Genomic DNA, 21,637 nt, shown 5'->3' on the forward strand with positions numbered 1-21,637 from the left:
GTAAGAATAGCACGGAGCGGACCATGAACCCCATTTAACCCTTAGAACTCAGAGCATTTCAGCTTTCTATGTTTAAAAGTACAGTATATACAGAGGCTATGAGAACGTGCAATATAGAGTGTCTTATATCCTTTATTTTCAGCAACTGTATTAACACACCTGAGCAGATGTTTAAAATCGGATTGAATTTGTGAAATTTGGAAATACGTCACAGTTCAACGTTGACATGGCTCGTTTTTTATGAACAAAGAAGCAGTCTAATTTTGTGACAATTACTGCTACTTTATGTCACTACTAAGAATGCGATATAAAAAAACACATTTTTAAAGCCTGAATATGTGACCTATAAACACACAAGCCCCAGGATGTCCATAGGAGGAGTGGTGTATTATTGCCACGGCAATTTAGCATGGGTTCATTTCGAACAAAAAAAACAGCAGCCAGAGACACAGGAAGCTCTTTAACAAATGTAATAAAAATACACGAGTAAGGTCGCTGCTACGGCGCCAAACCCAAGAGATGCAAAATTCATGTACCTCTCCACAGCACAAAGAGAAGAGAAAATGTTGGAGACACACCCTCACACACAGAGGCACGTACAAAAACTGCCAATACGACTAGAAACAGACGTCTGTGTGAACAAAGAAATCAGAATTCCCATTTTTAAAGTCGTATTTTTGTCACTTCACAATGTGGTCCTACCAGATATACGTGCACAATTTGTGAGATTTGTCATATAAGACTCCATTTTCGCGTGTATGTGTGCACTGAGTGCTGATGTCATCCACAAAATCACACAACGGGTGGCCTCTAAATTCACAGTGATCACTTCTGTTTCTGATCAATACCGGTACAATCTTATCTTCCACTATCTCCCCTTTTAAATGCCAAGTGATCTCACAAACATGGCGTTCTCTGTCGTTGACGATTCACGTAAAAAGCTATTTGTGGGGGATTCTGGACGTTGAATCCCTTCAGCCGTGAATCCGATTTGAATAACGCAACGCCAGTGATCTGAACGTAGTCTCACCGCTGTGACTCGACGCGTCCTCCAGCACAGAGGCCGTTTCATGTGGATGCTGAGCACACGGCCCCAAGAAAACATTCTTCAGGGCACATAAACCATAAATGAAAGCATCAACGTCCAAACTACACAGGATTCAGAAGTCCATCGATCAAAGAAAGCCCCTCCGGCTGTGTTGGATTTGATGTGAGGCACCGATCAGGTTAGGATGCAGTGATTCACCTGCACATCAGCCGGCTGAATAAGAAAGTAAGACGAGGAGGGAAGCCACTAGCTGTACGAGAGAAGGCAGAATCATTGGCCGTCGGATGTACATTTCTGAATCGAGGACACGTGGGGAAACAGGCTCAGGAGAAGGGCCTTTTGAGGCAGCCTTGCTTAAAAATCATGTTCTTTGAATCGGCTTTGAATCACTGGGGCAATACACAAACACGCGTTGTCAGATTTCATTTTCTGTCCCTATGCCTTCACTGTTTGTTTGTGTGTAAGGGAGGTGCAGAAGGAAAAGTGAGAATTCAGTGTTCAGTGGTGTTAGAGAAAGTGGTGTTAAGAAATTAAAAGTCCTTTTGGGAAACATCTTAAAGAGTAACTGCTTAAAAACCATGTCGCCGGTTCATTTACACTCAAAATACACAACCAAAGCATTGCAGTGGACTGAAAAAGACTTGGATTGATTTCCCTCCGTCCTGAACAATCCGTTTCAAGATTTTTGAGGAGGGCATAATGAAGCTAATCGCTTCTGTTTCCTCCGCACACACAGCCGATGAGCTATGCCCACACCCGCGGCCACTGCTCTCTAAACATGACAAAAGACTGCGAGTTTCCCACTCAACAGGGTGTGAATGAATGTGAGGAATGGTGAAATAAGCAGTTGCCTGCAGATCGGGGAGCAGATTAGAGCCGGTCGTTTGACAGTTTCACCTTTTTAAGTCTTTTTTATACATACATTCTCCTGTTATTTACTAAAAAGAACATATATATATATATATATATTATTTGTGGATTTTCATTATTTAGTCTCACGTTTCTACGGTCAACAATTAGTACAATTTGATCCACTGCATCCTCAATTTTTCTATATATCTTAATTACAACTTATTCCATCACCAAAAATAAAGTAGTGCCTCTTCACAGTTGAGATGAAGCTTCTATTAACTAAAAAAAAACAATTTTACATGACTATAATCCAATATGGGCTGTCACTGCATTGACGCAGAATCAGCCATGTTGTGATATTGCAACCATAGACCATACACTGCGTGAAAAATGTCCTCTGGTTGTAAAATGAATTCCCATTTTGAAGCCTTGAGATTTGACCAAGGTGCCCTGGCAGTTTTTGAATCAGCTGTCAATCACACTAACACGTGCTGTGGTAACATAACTTACAAAATGGACATCATGTTCTATTGGAGACGACCTGAGACTATAACACGGAAGACCATCAACTCCTCAGGACAATGTCTACATGTAGTGACACTAAAACAATCAAGTGAGATGTTGACTTTCCATAGACTTCATCCATCCATGCATCCTCTACCTCTTTATCCTCCACACGAGGGTTGCGGGGGGTCGCTGATGCCAATCTCAGCTGACATAGGGCGACATGCCGGGTCACAGCCTTGACAGATCGCCAGTCCATCACAGGGACACACATGGAGACAAACAACCATCCACTCTTACAGTCACACCTGTACGGTCTTTTTAGAGTTTCCAGAGTTTTTTGGACAGTGGGAGGAAAAAGGAAAACCCACACACACACACATGGAGAACATGCAAACTCCATGCCCTCCCTTGTTCTTCTTGCTCCCATAGACTTCCTTTCTAATGAAATTCTTGTTGGGACCAGTGGAGTCGCCGCCCTGGTGGCTATTTATGACACTTCTTTGTCAACTTTTAAAATGCAGTGTGATCATGATGCATCTATTATCTCTTGTTAGTGTCATGATGCTGCAGGACATTTTCCTATCGTTCCCTCGGTGTAAGTGTTGGTCGATGGAGCGAGAGTAATGTACGCGCGCGCACACCTTTGGAGCAAAGTTGGAGCATATCGACTCGTACCTGTGGCTCTGATCATGTGCTAGTTTGTGTACAGCTGCCGCTAATGGGAGGCTGATGAACCCAAAGCAGAAGCTGACATTTTCCTGCCCTGAGGGTGGGGGAGGATGCAGGTGTCTGTTCAGGTCTAATGGACCATCCATTCAGACGTTTAATTGAGTGTCTTTTATCTGCCTCCAGTGACCTCTTTTATTCTCCATTTCTCCCTCTCTTCGTTTCCCTCACTCATTTATTTTTTTTAATGCCCCTCCTCCTCCTCCTCCTGCTTCTCTCCTTCCGCCCTCCACCCTCTCTTTTTTTTGTCAGCACACCCATCTGCTGTCCGTGTAATACTAACAGCTCACTCCATCTTTGGACGGCGTGCCCATCACCTGTTGTTTTCTAAACACATCTGACGGGCAGTGAGGAAACAGTGTGGCAGCGCGGGGTCTATACTCTCACCATCCAAAATCAATACAGAATCCAGAAAATGGAATTTTCTGCCCATTTTCTCCGTTTCTTCCCGCTGTCCTCTGCAGCGTCCTTGTCTCCCTTTGGCTCCCATCTTGTCTCCTGCACTCCCTCTCTCTCTCACTGTCATCCAGCCTGTCTTCCCCCTGTCCCCTCGTCTCCCGCGTCCTTGCACATACAATCTCACATCTCTGACATACATAATAAAAGTGCTTTTATCGCCGTGATTCACTTCGTAGTGAACATGTAACATGTACAGGACGCGACGGAGGCCTGTTTGACTGTCATTTATCTGGAGGATTAAAAGCTTGTCCTCTGTAGTCTTTGTTGCATAAATGTAGCTGAGAGTTTAATGCCCTAAAAATGACTCGGCTAATTATTGTGATTAAACTGTTGTGTGTCACAACATGATTGTCTTATCCAATATTCATATTTTTTTTACACATTTAAATCAGAGTTTATCAGCTTCTGTTTCATTTCCTCTTTGTATGCAAGAATCTCTAAATTCAGGGAGATTAAGACGATTACCACAGTCTTGTAAAATATCTCAGTCTCTCTCTTTTTTTTTTTTTTTACCCCAGCTGTGAGAGTTAAAGAGCCGCCTCCTGAATTAATTCTTGACCTTTGCGTCTGACAGGAGATAACATCTGCCCTTCGACAAGAAAGAAAGTCTAATTTTACAGCCATTTTGTCCAAAATTACAATAGAGGAGTGTGTAATACAGGGCCATTTAGATGAGCCGGAGAACAGTGTAAATTAGGATGAGAGCAGAGGGGCGAGCAGAGGCTGATGATTGAGGCTCCTGTAATTTGCTGTGACCTAATTGCAACCGTATAAATTACACGTCTTTTTTAAGCTTTTCACCAAGGTCACGCGCGTATGATATAGAGTAGACGTCTATAAGACCTTGTCGTTTTTTGTTTTTTTTTTACGAGCCCCGCGTGTTAGCGTTTGAAACCTCAAAATGAGGAGCAAAGAAATCGGATACATATCACGTTTAAAAATCTAAGCCTCAAAATGTCCACCTGCACTTTTAGACTTATTTTAAGTGTTATTTATAATGTAATAACAATTTAAAATGAAGAAAAACACTGTAGTTGTACACTAACACCATATTCTGCGTGTTGAATTTGAAATTTGAACAGGATAAAACATATTTAAAATAACGTTTTTGAGTTTCCAAGAAATGGAAACTATGTACAGGCGGTTTTTTCTCTAGTGACAAAGACACTCATTCGAGTGAAATTACCGTAATAACCACACGTTGGCTTTGACGTGCAACTTCTCAACTTTCAGAATTACGGAGACGCTTGTGCAAGACGCGTCGTCTACGATACGCTCGGCGTTAAAGGGTTAAAATCGTCGATTTTTCTCGCAGCCTGAATTCTTTTGTTCTGCTCTCACCTTCTTTTCACATCACATGGTTCCACGCCTAAAATGTAAATATTCACAGACAGAGAGAGAGAGGGAGAGAGAGAGTCTTAGCAACCCAGTTTTTGGCAAGCAAGATGAGAGACAGTTGGAAATCCCACTGCTTAACTATCAGAGAGTTTGTTTTAAGACTTGAAGATTACTGTTCGTCGGGTTCTCATCTATATTTATTTTGGTGAGAGATAACAGCCTGAGGGCACCCAGTCAATCACACCCAGTCAATCCTGCTTCACACTCCTCGCCTGCACTGGCGTTAACACTTAAACAGTTTTTTATCACAAAGAGGAAGTCGATGATGAAAAACAAAGACTCGCACACATGCACCGGCCCAGTTATGATGCAGGACTTCCGTCTCTCTGAGCCCTGAGCAGTGGATAATTAGCATCTCTCACACGTGCTTAGGCTTGATTAAAACTCAGTTTGCAGTGAGCAGTGCTGTGAGGTCGCCATCTGTCACCTGCTGAGGCCACGATGAGATGTACTCTACAGTCAGTGTGTGTGTGTGTGTGTGTGTGTGTGTGTGTGGCAGTTTGATAAAGGCAAGAAAATATGGGCATAGAGAGAGAAATTGCAGAGATGTGTGAGGCATAAAGCATTAGGAGGCATTCTGTTCAGTAAGCGGTCGTTGCGCTCGCTCCCGATGGCTCAGATATCGGAGCTAAATCACCTATTTTCTGTGCTCCTGACTGCAGTTTTGGGATTTGTCTCATTTGCTTGAACCTTATATCCTCATGACTGCAGTTTCGGGAATACTCCTGTTTACACTTGGAAGTCCGATAAGAAGTCACTGCAGTGCAGTGAGAGGCTCTCTAATACATGGGCATCGAGCTAATACATGATTTCAAGCCCCTGCCTTCAGATGAAGTGCATTCGTTGGGGTGCGTGTGTGTTTTGTGTAATGCACCCTTACATTTACCACTTATTATTGCATTTTTTTTAAATATATAAACGCCTTTCCGACGGTTCTTTTTTATTATTATTTAAATTGACTTAGACTTTTGCTGTTTAGGAATTGATGTGAATGTAACTGTAACTTTTTTTTTTTACCACAGGCCCATAAATCATGTGTAAAATGGTATCATCCCATCACCCTTAACATCCAAACATGATGAGATTAATTTGCTCATATGCAAATGAACATGTTTGCCCCCACATGTGGCCCTCCGGTTGATTTCCTCTGGCCCCACCACTTGATATGAAAGTCATAATGAGTTATTTCTGTATCTTATTCTAAGGCAAATTCATTTTATAAAGATTCATTTTATATCATGTATTGTTCCGTATAGTGCTGAAACAATTACTCGATGAGTCGATCATTAATCGATTACTAAATTCATCGTCAACTGTTTGAAGCTTTTTTCCATGATTAAAAAAACTTCTTAAATATGAATATTGTCACGGTTTCTTTGCTCCACGTAAAGAAATCGTTTTGGTTTGTGGACAAAACAAGACATTTGAGGACCAACGATTACTCGATTAATCGAGAAAATAACCGTTAGTTGCCGCTCTAGTTCCATATCAACACTTGCTATTGCAGTATGTTTGATGTCATTTTCCTTTCGCCCACCCTTGCTGAACAGTTGCTTTTTCCCCCAAAGAGTTGGACTTTTTTCTCTTGACCTCCTGACCTCCTAATGCTCAGTGGCCCCCAGGTTATTTGAGTGTGAGACCCCCCCGCTTTATAATGTTTGTATACTGACAGTTGAAGTAAAAAAAAAAAGGTGGGATAAAAGCGTGTTTTCAAAGTGACCCTCTGAGAACCAACATAAAGACAATTGAAAACTCTTTGCTTGCAAAGAGCGGGGAGATTTATTGCAGCTCGCCTGCTCCTGCAAAGGCATCGCTCAGCGGCGGCTGAAGAAGAGCTGCAAACATGTTGCCGCCTCTCTGTTATATTACAGCCACTATAATGGCTCTCTTCTGCTGATTTGTGCACATCGGGAAGCTTCGATAAATGCTTTCTCGCAGGATGTGAGGAGCTTATACAGTATGTTCGTTTATGCCACTGCTTTGCACCTTTCTGAGGAAGTCGTCTGCGGTGCGGTCGTCAAACGTGCTGCATGTTTTTGCACAGACTGAATGTAGAATGTGTGTTTTATGGTTTTGGGTCGGACGAGACGAGTCACTTATCGTTAAAAATAATATTTTGGATATTTTTCTGTATTTCTGGATGTTTTATAGAGCAGAGAAAATGATGAATCCAACGGAGCAAAAAATAGCTGCACTATTACCTGAGTGAATATCCGTCGGCTGCAGCCCCTAATAGAATTATTTGTGTTGTATGAATTATTGATTGATCAATTTCAGGTAGTGAAATCCTCTGTGTACATATCATTTTAGGGGTGGCAAAAAAAAAGATTCACCTTGTACGTTTGTGTGCGACACGTCTTGTGTGGAGCTGTCTTTGCGAGGACAGTTTGACCTTGTGAGGACATTGTGTCTGGTCCAGGCTTTTTGAGGATTAAGACCTGGTTTTAGGGTTAGGGTTATGATGGTTAAGGTGCTGGGGAATGCAGTATGGCTACGAAATCTGTCTCTTTATTCAAAGAAAGTACAAATAAGGAATTTATACTTTCTAAAATGATCGTGCGCGTTAACGAGGTCGTGTCATTGTGTGCGTCTAATCTTGCCGCGTCACAATTGACTCATCGTCTGCACCAACGTTTTTATTTTCAGAAAGAGCAGGTGCATATTTCTGTGAAATGCGAGCATTGGTAGACGCAGGCAAGCACATGAATTTAGTGCTTTTATATCCCGTTTTTCCCCCGCAGTCGCTGGTATTTCCTTTCAGCTGCATTCACGATACGAGAGCAGTGGAGAGGCTGGAAACCGCGAGCGGACCCAAAGCCGTTTGAGAATTCAGCGACTCCAGGCCTGTGGAAGTGTACTCACACTTTGGCACAATTAGAAGCAAAAGGGGTCCCTGCTTGACAAATTAGCACACAAAATGTCAGCCGGTAGTTTAGCACATCCACAATGAGCCCTCGCAAATTAGCACATATTTTGAGGAGGGAGCGGCATCATTATTATGAATAGAGAGAGCCTGGCAAATTAGCACATCTGTTGCCAGTGCTTAGAATTAATTCATGTTATATGATCACTGGTTTCCCACTTGGAGCTAGTTCATGGATGAGACTAGTGGTTGCACACATTTCTAATTGAAGACTCTCTCCCTCTCTCTTTGTGTGTGTGTGTTTACATGTCTGTGTGAGGACATTTTGACATTGTGAGGACATTTTGACCTTGTGAGGACACGTGTGGCTCATCCTCACCACTTTAAATGGCCTTTTCAGGGTTAAGACGTGGTTAAAGGTGAGGGTTATGCATCTGTGATGGTAAGGGTAAATCAATTATTGCTGTGTGTGTGTGTGTGTTTGTGAGTGTGCTCATTATCAGAGATTGATCTTTTGGCTATGGTAAAGCTAATTATTACCCAGAGTGCAACTGAACTGGAGGTGTCTTTGAGCGCCGCAGGCGTGGGCTTTAAATTCTCACATCAGTCACATTTCCCCCCCACACTCAGTTGTTTCTAACCTGACAGGATTGTTTAGGCTCAGTCTGTGCAGTGTGTGTGTGTGTGTGTGATGAGTCAGCCTGAGGATTAGCGTCCAGCAGTGGCAGGTGACAGTCTAGTCCAGTGTCAGGAGGCTTTAAGGTGACAAGAGCGATTCCATTATGCAGCTTCCATAACACGGCTTGGCTAGCTATCGATTTGTTACTGAGTCACTGGATATATCGATTTTGGTTTTTTTTCTGTTTATATGAAGTGTGTTTTCAACCAGTTTTGCGCTCACGGGTGTTTAATTACTCGCTCTTCCGTGCTGTAGAGCAGCTGGATTCCTGTTGAGAAATTTCCATTAGGGCTTTTATGACCAAAAAGGTTATAATGATAAAACAAATGAGTACTGATAGTTATTGTGGTAAGATGAAGAAAAAGAACAACTTAACGCTTTAACACCTTAGCCTCAAAATGTCTTATTTTAACCATAAAAAGCCCAGAAAATAAGCGTTTTGCCCATTTTTTCCAGAATAACTTACAATATCTGGCAGTTATTTACAATTTACCGCATGTTAAAATACTGTTTGAACAATTTAAAATGAAGAAAAACACTGGTGTTGTACATGAACACCAAATTTTAAATTTTAACTGCATATAAAACATATTTAAAGTGAACATATGAGTTTTTGTCTCAATGTCCAAAAATGGAAACTAGGCATTTTTCCAACTCTCTCCTCTCTGGTGACAGAGGCAACAGCATGAGGGAAATTACCGTAATAACCACACGTTGGCTTTGGCGTGCAACTTCTCCACTGTCAGAAACCATTGGAATTTTTTTTTTTAATGAATTTATAGGTAGAACACAAACATTCAAAGTCTATTATCTATTATAATCTTGTGCTTTTATAACTTAGCCTAACAGAAATAATTCTGAGGCCTGAAGAAATGTGACTGTGTGAAAGAAGATTGGGCAGAGTCATAATAGCATAAGCAGTGGAGTCATACAGAGTACATCTCTCATAATAGAGCTGCAGTGACTGCACTGATGATGTCTTATTTGTGTGCCATGTCTGGTACGTAGGTGCATGCATGAGCTGCACAGCTCATGTGTCCTGAGAGAGAGAGAGAGAGAGAGAGAGAGAGAGAGAGATATTGGCCCTTGTGCAGCATGGGAAGGTCAATCTACTGCAAGGGGAGCTTCAGATTAATGACCAGCGGTGGCAAGTCTCAGCAGGCCTTCATGCATCATGTCCCAGTCACTGCCAAACATGTCATGGGAGCGCTCCCGCTGAGAATTTCTGGGATATTTACGGAGAGCGTTTCCATCACTTTTCTTGCCTCCTGCCTGCAGTTTTGGCTCCGAGTGCCGCTGAAAGACAGAGGAAGACAGAAGCAGGCCACGCACGCGGTCAGGGTGCGGTGGGTGGAGTGACTCCACGTGCATCACCTGAGCTACTTGCCCTAGCGACAAGTTTGTCCGCCGGTTGCCATGACAACCTTCCCTCCCCTCCCCCAAACGGCCCACTGCCATCCTGCAGCTACACTGCAAGTCATTAGTCACAGAGACGGGCCGGCGTCCACACTATCACAACAAGTCTCCCCTCCGCCAATCACTTGTTCTGATTCTAACACCGCCGATGCCTTTCAGCCATAGCATTACAGACGAGTCGCTATGGCAACGTCGTCCGACTCCCGTCTCCCATTGTGCAAGAGCATCCTTGACTAGAGCGGGACTACGAGTTGATCCATTCATAGTTCTCCTCCTCCTCGTGTGCTACGCTTAAAAGAGACGTTTCCCCCTCGTCGACTGGAACTGATTTCACGTTAACGTGTTTTATGGTCAAGTCAACAATGATTTACCATGGACAAACATTAAATGGGAGTACAAATGTACACAGAGAAGACACCCTCCCACGCCACACTCTGGTTTGAACTATCTCTCTCTCACACACACACACGCACACTCGCATCAGCAGACCAGCGTTTCTCGTCAGGGTGATTATCTCCCTCATAACTCACTTAGAGCTTTCATTTGCACCATAATTCACACCAGTCCCAAAGATGGCAGCTCCATAATTCACACACACACACACGCTGATTATCTCAGCTGTAACTCACACACCTGCGATCGGACGGACTGTAACGGCGAGTGGTGAGGGGGGAAGGGAGGAGGAGCATCAATCCACTTTTACAGTACGTTACATCCCATAATAACGTGTGCATGTGTGTGTTTCCACGATGCTCACAGTCCAGTTTTGGGCACAAAATGCCAACGTCATTATTCAGCGTGAACAATAGTGAGACACATTTGTATCGGCTGATATTTACCGCGTTGATATTACAGTGTCTGTCAGTATCAAAGTTTGTTTTACTAATCCGCATGATAAATTGTGTGAATGGAAAGATAAGTGGGACAAAAAAAAACAGGGATAGTGAAAGATTTACTCAGCTGAGGACTCGTAATTGCATTTCCAATATAATTAATATTCCTTTGTGTCCTCGCCACAAAAGAATAACAGCGCACCAGCATCTGTTGCCAACGTCATTTAAAGCCCAGCATCTCACAATCAATTGCTCATGTGACTCAAGACTCCACTTTGATCTTCTACGAGTTATTCCATGACCACGAGGTAACGCGACGTTTCAAATCCACTTCGTGTAACGTCTCCGCTCCCCCGAGATTGTACAATTTCTTTAAAGGAAAGCCGCATGTCCGAGCCGCACCGTGTGCCAAATAAATCCAATGAACTTAACCTAATATTCTCATGCTCTGTGCCCCTCTCCTCTACCTCCACCACCCTCTTTTCAGAGACGTCGAACAGGCCAGTGGAGCAGCGTCTGCTCCCTCAGGGCCGTAATAGTACAATAATGATTGATCGGGCCAGACGGACATGATTCTTATCATCTTTAACGGCGATTCTTCAGGTGTTCATTCTTGGGTTAATGTGGCGCCCCCGTGAAATGGAGATGCCGTGAATAGTAACATTCTGTTGCATGTCGGGTGGAGTCACTCCCACTACAACCATGTTATATATAGGAAGTCGCTCTGAAACTCAGACCACGTGTGTAAGAAGTACAGTATATATATATATATATATATAAAGTTAAGACAACATACAGTATAACTGCATCATTGTGACAGTGATAAAGCTCACCCACCCTTCAGTTAATGACATCTTCTTTGCCCTCCTGCACTTATTTTCTGTCATTCCCTGCTGCTATTTATAGCTGCCAAGTCTATTACTGCAAAGCCATCTTTCTCTTTCACCTCCCCCACCCCCCTTTTCTGTCTCACTTTTCCCCCTTGCTTTCTGTAATTGAATCAATAAACAGGCTTTACTTGAACTTTTTCTTCTTCTTCATCTTCTTCTTCGTCTCACTTTGGACTTTCAACCAACTCCTGTGTCCTCGGAGAGGATGGATAGGAGAACCGTGCGTGGACTCGTGAACTCGTCTCGCAGAGTTTTTCCCTGAGAGCAGCTCTGACGGGCGCTCTTTCATCTCTTTCCCCTGTCCTCCCTCCATCCAACGCTTCTTTTAAGTTTGATTTCTGCAAAGCTTTCTCAGGATTTGGGTCCGTCCTCGCAGGTGCTGCTGGAACACAGCGTGGTTATTATTATTATTGTGTTTGTGTGCAAAGTTTAAAGTCGCTGTTTGGCTCTACAGCTGTTTGTATATACTTTCAATTCCATTACGCGGCACACACTCTGACAGACCACAGCTCACAACTCGACGTAATGTAATTCTAATGATGGATGTGTGAGAAGGCTTTGTCATCACTGTCCCCATTTCCATCCCTAAAATAGGATATGTCCCGGGAGACCGGCTTGTAAATGAGATGAAACAAAAAAATGCTTTTACTTTGTGACACATTAAAAGAGCCGAGCATGTGACTTTGAGTGAAACGCCAATATGTCCACGTATTCTGGAATTAAATTTACGGGGGATTATCAGATCCGAGTCAATTGTGACATAATCTTGAGCTGAGACACAATTGAACGTCGGCTTCTTCTTCCTCTTGATTAGGATTCCGGGCCACACTGAAGGACCATCTGGAGCTTTAAACGCTTTTTTTATTCGTCTCCGACTAAATGACAAGTCTAAAGGGAGCCATTTTAAGTTGACACCACCTTACTTTGCAGTGGTAATTATATTGTCTGGCGCAGGCGGCGGAGCAACAGTGTATGTATTTGTTGTTTTGTTTTTTGTTGTTGTGTTGAGGCTTTTAAAATTAATGAGCACTGCGAGGAGTTAGCGTGGAACAATAACAGCGGCGGCGAACTATGATGCAGAAATAGTAATTAGACCTTTAAGAGTGACTTTGCTATGGATGAGCTTAACCCTTAAACACACCAGCTTATCGCAGGCGACACTTTCGCTTAACTGTAATTACGCGGCGGTTTGTGCTATCAGTAAAATTCCAGCGGTCTCTGAAAGCTGAGTGGTTGCACGTCAGAGTCAGCGTGTGGTTATTACGGTAATTTCACTTGTGCCGTTGCAGGAAGCCGGCGAATCAACGTCTTTGTCGCCAGAGTAGAGACATAGTTTCCATTTTTTGGTTTTATACTGTTCAAATTTCAAATTTAACACGCAAAATCTGGCGTTCATGTACAACTAAAGGGTTTTTCTTGTTTTTCTTCATTTTAAATTGTTAATACACTATTTTAACCCTTGCGCTGTTGCAGGAAGCTGACAAATCAGCCGTCTTTGTCACCAGAGAGGTTATTTTTTGGACATTGAGACATTTTAACACGCTGTTTTTCTTCATTTTAAATTGTTAATACACCATTTCAACATGCAGTGAACTTTAAATAGCTGCCAGATATTGAAAGTTATTCTGGACTAAAGCACATAACTCACAGGACATTTCTGGCCCCTTTTATGGTTAAATAAAGCCAAACAAAGTCCAGACGGACATTTTGAGGCTTAGGTGTTAAACAAAAATGTTTTTGTTTAACTTTTTTAAAAAAGTTTTACTCTAATTGGACCATAATTTACACAATGGACACCATGATGTACAGAAGAATACCTGAAACCATAACCAACCCCATGATTGTTATTCAAGAGAACACAAATATCAGGCAATTCTTTCAGTTACCCCTCCTTCTTCTCATTCCACCTTCTCTGTTCCGATCCGCTTGTGTTCTCTTTCTCCCGTTTCTACCTTTTTTGTGTTTGTTTGTGCCCTAATAGCTTTGTTCCCCGTGCTCCTGTTTGACAATCGCTAAAATCAATTGGGCAAAATTGAAGAGTGAACCTTTTCTGTCAAGGCTGAGTGAGGGAGTCAAAGAAGGGCACCCACCCCTGCACTCGCCTCCCCACGCAACTAATTGCCCATAATTACACAGACGACTGCCACGACTGAATGCAAATCAGCTCGTATCTAAAACGCCTGGGATCTGTTTCATGTCGGCGCGTGACTGAGCCCCGTGTATGGGAGCGCGAGTACCGACGGCGGCACCGACCGAGCTTCAATTATCTGCATCATATCAATCATTTTACGTGAATGCCACTCGTGTTAACAAATCTATTTCAATTATAGGAGGCGGAAATGGCTAAGCTGGGGTTTTTGTGCTCTGCTGATATTTCTCTCTCTCTCTCTCTCTCTCGCTCCCTCTCTCGGCTTTTCAGGAGGAATATTTGAATCCATCGAGAGCGGCCCTTCCGGAGCGGAGGAACTCGCCTTTAAATTTGCCTTGAACACAATCAACAGGAACCGCACCTTGCTCCCCAACACGACGCTGACCTATGACATTCAGAGAATAAACATCTTTGACAGCTTTGAGGCGTCCAGGAAAGGTGAGGCAAGACGTGCGAAGGGAATAATATTATGTTGGTCATCGGTCGCAACTGATTAAGAATTAGGAACACAATCTAAAATAGCTGTGTCATATTATTGCCCATGTATTGATATGGTTGGGACGATACCACTCGATACCGATATCACAAACTCAAGTATCTACCCATGCCGATATTGTTCCGAATTATGAAGATGATTCATTCCAAAGACAACTGTGTAACAAACAGCCCAAACATGACTCAGCAAAAAATGCTTTGGCTGATCTTTATTTACAGTACTGTGCATAGTGCATAGTGATATAGAGGATTTTTGGAGTATACTGGATTTTAAGAAGTTTATAACTCGTGACGGAGTGTGTCTGTCTCGTTTTAAGTTTTACCTTTTGTGAGATACACAATACACCATTAACTTCCAAAGTTTTACATTGCAGGTAAGAGGTTTAGGTTAATTTAGTATTATTGTCTCATAGTTTTCCCTGTCGACTGAAATGCTGAAATATCACACTGCCAATATAATATCCTATGACACGTTCAGTTGAGCTCAGTTGTCCCCCTTTTCTTGGAAAAGGGTTTTCTCCGGTTTCGTCCCACAGTTCAAAAACATGCAGATGACGGGGATTAGGCACAAAATTGGACACTCTAAATTGACCTTAGTGTGACACTGGATGGTTGTTTTCGCCCTATGTCAGCCCTCGTGTGGATAAGATGCATGAATGAATGAATGAATGATCTGGAAAAGGCCCAGATGTGTTGATAGCGGAGGCAGCTGCGTATCAGAGCGAACAAAAAACAAGCCTTGAGGTTGATGGAAGTGTAGATGTGGTGACAGGATCATGTCGACACACGCGGATCTGAGGGGGGGGGGGAAAAGAAAAAAAAAATGCTGTCACTTTTAAGGTTCTCAAGAGAAAAGTGGCCTCTTTGATTCTGACATGTAAGAAGTATGGATCAATTGGTCTGGTCCAAACTAGAGCCTGCGCAATCATGGGAGAAGGACCTTGGTAAGAGAGGAGACCAAGAAAATGACAGTCCATCTGAGTGAGCTTCAGAATCACTGTGTGGTGATATACTGACATTTCTAAAATACATTTAGTACAGGTGGACTTGAGGAAGAGGAAATAGAGGCACATGAGACGAACTTCATGTGATATTTCAGTTTTTCCTTTACAATATTTGCACTATTTGAACACTTTATAACGTGAGTTATGATGTTTATATGAATACCTAGTTTAGCCAAGGAAATTATTATTATAATAATATTTTGGATTAGATATGACTTCAACTATTACTCTCAATTTTATTATTTCTACTTAGTTCATTTTATTTCAAGCACATTTTGTGATGTTGTATCCGTGACAGATGTAATTGACTTCCTTTTACTAAAGTTTACATACATACTTTCTTGGTTATTTGTTTGCTCAGAATGAACATGGGTATATACTGTATATCCTGTATAACTATACAAAAATAAAAAAGCTATAACTGTAAACTGGCTCTCTTGCTTCGTTCCCCAGCATGTGATCAGCTTTCCCTCGGAGTGGCGGCCATCTTTGGCCCCTCGCACAGCTCGTCGGCGAATGCGGTCCAGTCCATCTGCAACGCTCTGGGAGTCCCCCACATCCAGACCAAGTGGAAACACCAAGTGTCGGACAACAGGGACTCGTACTATGTCAGCCTGTACCCCGACTTCTCCTCCCTCAGTAGAGCCATCCTGGACCTGGTGCACTTCTTCAAGTGGAGGACGGTCACTGTCGTTTACGACGACAGCACAGGTACAGGTACAGATGGTGTCTGTCTTTATCTTTCAGTCACGCATGTGTGTGTTTCTTTGAGATGATGAATGTGACGCCGCTCCGAACGCCTGCCGTCGATACGCCCCGAACTGTCCAGAAGAAAAAAGGTACCAGGTGAGCTACGAAAAGTAGCTCCGCTGCCCGGAGTTCACTGAGTGCTTTGTAACCTGTCAAGTTAATTCAGAAATCAATAGCTTACTGTCCCTCGCAGTCCTCCAGGTGCTGCCCATGTCAGTCTTCCAGGAGAGTGAGCAACAGCACAGGAACAAAAAAAACACATTACCCAGACTGACCCAGTGTCTCTTCAGATTAATGCCATGCAGAATTGTCATATGTGGGGGCTGACAACAGCCATTAATAACACAGAGACACTTGATCTCCGAGGGTGGCTATCAAATCTGTCTGTTTGTCCTGTGACTTTGCGGAGTGGCTCCTAATGTGCAGTTTTAAAAGGCGCGTCGTATTTCCAACCGTCAGTGCGGTGACGTCTTTATGAGGTAAAAAAAAAAGATAACAATATTCAAATGCGTTGTCGCAATTTACGAGCGATTTGGCTCCGACGCCGTCGACAAGTTAATGTAAGTAAATTAGAGCGAGTCGAGAAAATGAACATTGTCTTGTTCATGTCCTAAAAATGTGCTCCTAAATGGAAATTTACACCCGCTGATCAGTTTTTACCACTCTCCCCCCCCCATGCGTCTAGTTCTACAGCTGTTGCATGCGTTTCAGTAAACAGCCAGTCCTGCAGCATGCTAGCATTAACCTTGGATGATATCGCAGTGACTCGTCCCACTTGCCACATTATTCTGACTCATCTCCTTGATCTCTCTTCACTTCATGCCTTGGAGCTCGGTATGTTAACACCCTCATTCTCCGACAAACTGCCCCGGTGAGACGCCGAAAGGTGACCTCTTGCCTATCTCTCTGTCAGATAGAGGCAGCGCGGGGCCTCCTCTGCGGAGCGTTTCGGCTGCAAACACACCTGACGCCCTGAAAAGTGTGACAGCTGCGTAGCCGCACATCCTCCCCCTTCCCCCCCGCCGCCACACAGTCCCAGGCTGTAATCACACAGCTTCATGCTCCAGGGCTCCACGCAGCTGATTGGAGCCTATCTGACGGCTGGCAGGAAAAACTATCGGAGGGGATAAAATATTCACACACAGCCGTTAGAAGATCCAGGGGGAAAGTCTAAAGGCATTAGCCAGAGTCCACAAACATCTACTCTGACAATCTTACCCAAACGCTGAGCTCCCTTGACAGATATTTCCTTTTTTTTTTCTTCCCTTCTTCCCCCCCAAAGTGTCAGCATGTTCAAAAACAGGAAGATGTAGACATGACCCAGAGTATAGGGATCTATCGGGATTACCTGAGAAAAGCTCCAGGAGGTTCGGCAGTCCATCTAACAATAGTGCTTTCCACAACAAGACCTGCGTGTTCCTATTTCACACCAATCTCTCTGCAGGCCTCAGGGAGAGCCAACCCCACCACAGTAACACCATTAAACTGCTCACACAGCACTTCATTTCAAAAATAAAAAATAGGCTGAGCCACCTTAAAGTGGTTCCATCAATAAGAAAAGAAAAAAAAAATCCTATCTTTCTCCACTTCTCTCTCTCTCTCTCAAACTATTCTCGCCCGCTCCAGCCATTTTTATAGCCGTGACAAGTAATCATCTCTCCCATCAATCCAGCCTCTTTCATCCCTGAACTCTGAAGTTCTTTACCAAGGGAGGAACTCATTGTAATCTCATCACAGTATCTGCCGGAGAGCTTTGTACCTGAGCGTGTGGTCGAGAAATGAAAGGTGAAGATTGTAGCTCAGTATGCGACGGCGGCTCCGTGCTCTCGGGCGGGCGGGTGGGGGGTGGGGGAGGGCAACAGAGCTCTCTCATCAGAGTGAATCTGAAGAGTGTGTGTGTGTGTGTGTGTGTGTGTGTGTGAGAGAGAGAGAGAGACAGGAGAGACCGCATTGACCGCGGCATTCCATCAGGGTCACATTTAACCTATTCAGTGCTATACTGTATGGTATCAGCGAAGACAAGATGTGGGATTTTGAAAAGTATAGAGGGTGTAAATGTAGTTTTCTTTCCTGTTTTGTGATGCAAAGTGCTGGCATGGTGTTAAACTCTCTTGAAAGGTCTGTGGCGGTCTGTTTTCTTGCCAGGCATGAGTGGGAAGATCAATACACTGTGGATTAGGATGGCATGCACATGAGCCTTTTTTCTGCTGAGGAAAAAAAAAAACTGTTGTTTATTTGTGGCCTCCTCAGCAGCCAGAGTTACCTCAAAATGGCTGAAGATCACACAAAAATTCCTTGTTCTTTTCTTTTCTTTTCTTTTTTTTCAAGCCATACTGTACAGTGTGTGTCCGCTCTGTCCTGCAGGTCTCATTCGACTGCAGGAGCTGATCAAGGCGCCGTCGCGATACAACATTCGTTTGAAGATCCGACAGCTGTCCACGGAGACCAAGGACGCCAAGCCCCTTCTGAAGGAGATGAAGAAGGCAAAGGAGTTCCATATCATCTTTGACTGTGGACACGAGATGGCCGCCTGGATCCTAAAGCAGGTACAAATTCATTAATGAGCCTCAGTAGATGTAGAGTTAGTTACAGACAAGACCATTGCTCATGAAACTAGTGATAATTCATAATAATGCTCTGTTTGTGGAATCCTGGGCAGATGCTGCGTTATTATTATTTGACTGATTCCTTGATTGTTTTCACAGCAATCAGTGATAGAAATACATGAATTTATTTACAGCGTACATCATTCAACAAGATGAATATCGATGTACAAAAGATGAAAAGGCTGCAACTATTTATTATGATTAGTATTACTATTATTAGCTGCGGCCATTTTGAATATTCCCCACCCTTAAGTTCAGTATATAATGTGGAGAAGTTGACAGAACATTATGCTACATCAGTGAACAATAATTGCAATTTGTGAATTTGATTAAAAAATGAATTCACTGCAGTTCCCAGAATTAACATAAATCCCCCTAATAGAATCATAGACTCGGTCCATAGGCTCACACTTCATCCATTATGCATACGTGCTAAAACAATACGCTTATATGTGTTCTCTTTATTGCTCTTTCTCTCTTTAAGCAATGATCCGAATGATTCAGATACCCCCTTTCTGCTCCGTGCGTCTTTAATCTCGCGGTGGAATATTAGATCTCTACTACTGACCCATCATAATAAATGCACTCCATTGCACAATAAAGGTTGTTTTTTTTTTAATTAGAAAGTCTAATTCTGTTCACGGGCATGTTAAATTCATTTAACAGAGGCGCATTATTTATGAGAACTGCGGGGGTTCTTATTGAATGGAAGTCTCCTCACGAGTGTTGCCGCACTGTCTCTGTGCAGCTGTACGTCTACGGGAGCAACAAGAATGATTATTTATTGATGATGAATACTTGGTAGGCACAACCACCACAACAACAGCTATAAAAATACGGCGTGTCAACAGCACAAGTCGGTGCATCCACTGATAAAATCCCGGCTGAAAATTGCTGCGTGTCATATTTCCGACACTTTCTCTTCTCGCCGTGACCACACGCGCTGTATTTTCTTTACTATAAAAAGCCCCCGACTGAGACAATAACAAGATTCTTTGAAGATTTATTCTTTTTTTTTTTATCACTTCAACAAAGAGAGAGAGAGAGCTGTGAAATAAACAGAATTATATCAGTATAAACAACACATATTTGTGAAAGGTATCTATTTAAAAACCCTATTTTTAAGAACAGGTATTAAAAAATAAAAAAAACAACAACTAACAGGATGTGTTAGTTTAAATTTCTCCTTTAGGGATTGGAGGAGAAGTTTTATACAAAACCTAACTACTCGTGTAGTTTATGTATAATCTCTTTATGCCTTCTATTACCCGGGATGTAACAGCAGAGCGACTAAATTAAATTAAAAGTTAAATGAAGAATTAAAATGAACGAGTACACGATCGTTAAGCTACTAATCTTTGATTTACAGTTACCCACTGTTCTCTCCTCCCTATAGGCGCTCGCCATGGGTATGATGACGGAGTACTACCATTACATTTTTACTACCCTGGTAAGTACGCCGGCACTTTTAAACAATGATATGGTATAGGTTGGTGGCTAGGGTTATTTCCACTGCTCCATTGGCTTGAAAAAAGTTTTCAAAGTTTGTTTCTGTACAAAAACTCACCTGTTTTTACTTGTTGCAAGGCAAACAAAAAAATAAGAAGACTCATCCATCTATCCGATTGTCTGATAGCAGTGTTTTCCTCTGTGAGAAGAAAATTAAATATAACTCTACCAGGAGCCAGCCAAAGAAAGTCATTATTTTCCTGAGCTACAGACCAATTTGAAAAGCTTCCTCACTGTCACGTAGCTGATAATAAATATACCAATTGCATTTCAAGTACAAGTTGTGTGGAAAAAAAAAAGGTTTGACATCTGCTTATTTTCTGAGAATCTGCAGCAACCTTTGCTCCCTCACCGGGCTGTCCACGTCTCTGAGTGTAGGAAACAAAAGCAGTTGGACATATTTTATTCTGACTCTCGCAGCGATTGAAGTTCTCCAAAAGTTCTTTGATCTCGCCACTACAAAGATTGCTACGCTCCGGAGGAAAAAAAAAGCAGCACATCTTCGCCGAGCACAGAAAATAGGAGACTGAGAGCTCGGATAATAGCCCTGAGCAGATGAGACTGTCACTCATTTGGTCCATTATAGTTCTAACAAACAAATGGCACGCTGTGTTGTTTGGAGCACAACTGCAAAGGCTGAAGGGGGGGGTTGGAGAAAAGTGACCTGAAAAAGACATTCACCTGTGCCCGAGACGCGCCACTATTCCACCAGAGTGCATTCACGTATGAACCAGGCTGTAGATGAAAGGGGAGTCAGTGACAGCAGGCATGTCATTGGGAAAGGAAAGAGAACGGTGATTATGGCTGCTGCTGCTTTTCAAGGTGGAAACGTGCCTACTTTAAGATCAGCCAGTGCTTGGCAGGTTGGAGCTCACTGTGCTGGCCAAAAACTGCTGTACACTGGTACCGAGCCATCCGTGCCGCTCCCAGAAAAGGGAACGCGAACATTGACCATTCTGTGTCCATCAGATGCTGTTGCTCCATCAACTGTGTTGTTCGCGTCCAGAGACATCTGCCTGGTGAGACGCCAGACACGCCGCATGCAGGACAATCGGGTCGTCCTTTCACTTCCACATGATAGATGGCAGTCCACCAAAAGCCCGCCAGTGACCTTGAAAGCCTCGCCTTAATCGGCGCAACTGCCTCAGCGTGCAATAAAATAACCCCTGCAATACCTTCAACTCCGATTTAAAAAAAACAAACAAAAAAAACGATAATGGACAAGTTTTGTGTCATTAGTGATTCCAGGTGATCACAGTCGTGAAAGATAAAAGAAGATGCCCGTATGGACCCGGTACAAAGTCAGTCAGTACATTTACATGGCAGAAGAAAATCTACCTTTATTTTGAAAAGATGTGCAAACATATTAATCTGACTGATATTGTACTAAATAGATTTTTCTCAAAGTCAGACTAACATCACTTGCTGTTGGGAGTCTATTCACAACTGCATG

At 42.9% G+C, this 21,637-nt stretch overlaps 1 protein-coding gene across 2 annotated transcripts in view; it reads left to right on the forward strand.

The window, feature by feature from the left end:
- The window catches only part of LOC122783694 (glutamate receptor ionotropic, kainate 2-like), a 53,884-nt gene that overhangs the window by 6,773 nt on the left and 25,474 nt on the right, over nt 1-21,637 (forward strand). Inside the window, exons 2-5 of one of the 2 annotated variants that reach the window (XM_044048487.1) lie at nt 14,091-14,258; nt 15,773-16,036; nt 18,434-18,615; nt 20,072-20,125. In XM_044048487.1, coding sequence (XP_043904422.1) covers nt 14,091-14,258; nt 15,773-16,036; nt 18,434-18,615; nt 20,072-20,125 — 668 coding nt within the window. The remainder of the gene's footprint in view (nt 1-14,090; nt 14,259-15,772; nt 16,037-18,433; nt 18,616-20,071; nt 20,126-21,637) is intronic. The other variant, XM_044048488.1, reaches the window with a different exon arrangement.

This window comes from Solea senegalensis, linkage group LG17, assembly GCF_019176455.1.
Source record: "Solea senegalensis isolate Sse05_10M linkage group LG17, IFAPA_SoseM_1, whole genome shotgun sequence".
NCBI lineage: Eukaryota > Metazoa > Chordata > Actinopteri > Pleuronectiformes > Soleidae > Solea > Solea senegalensis.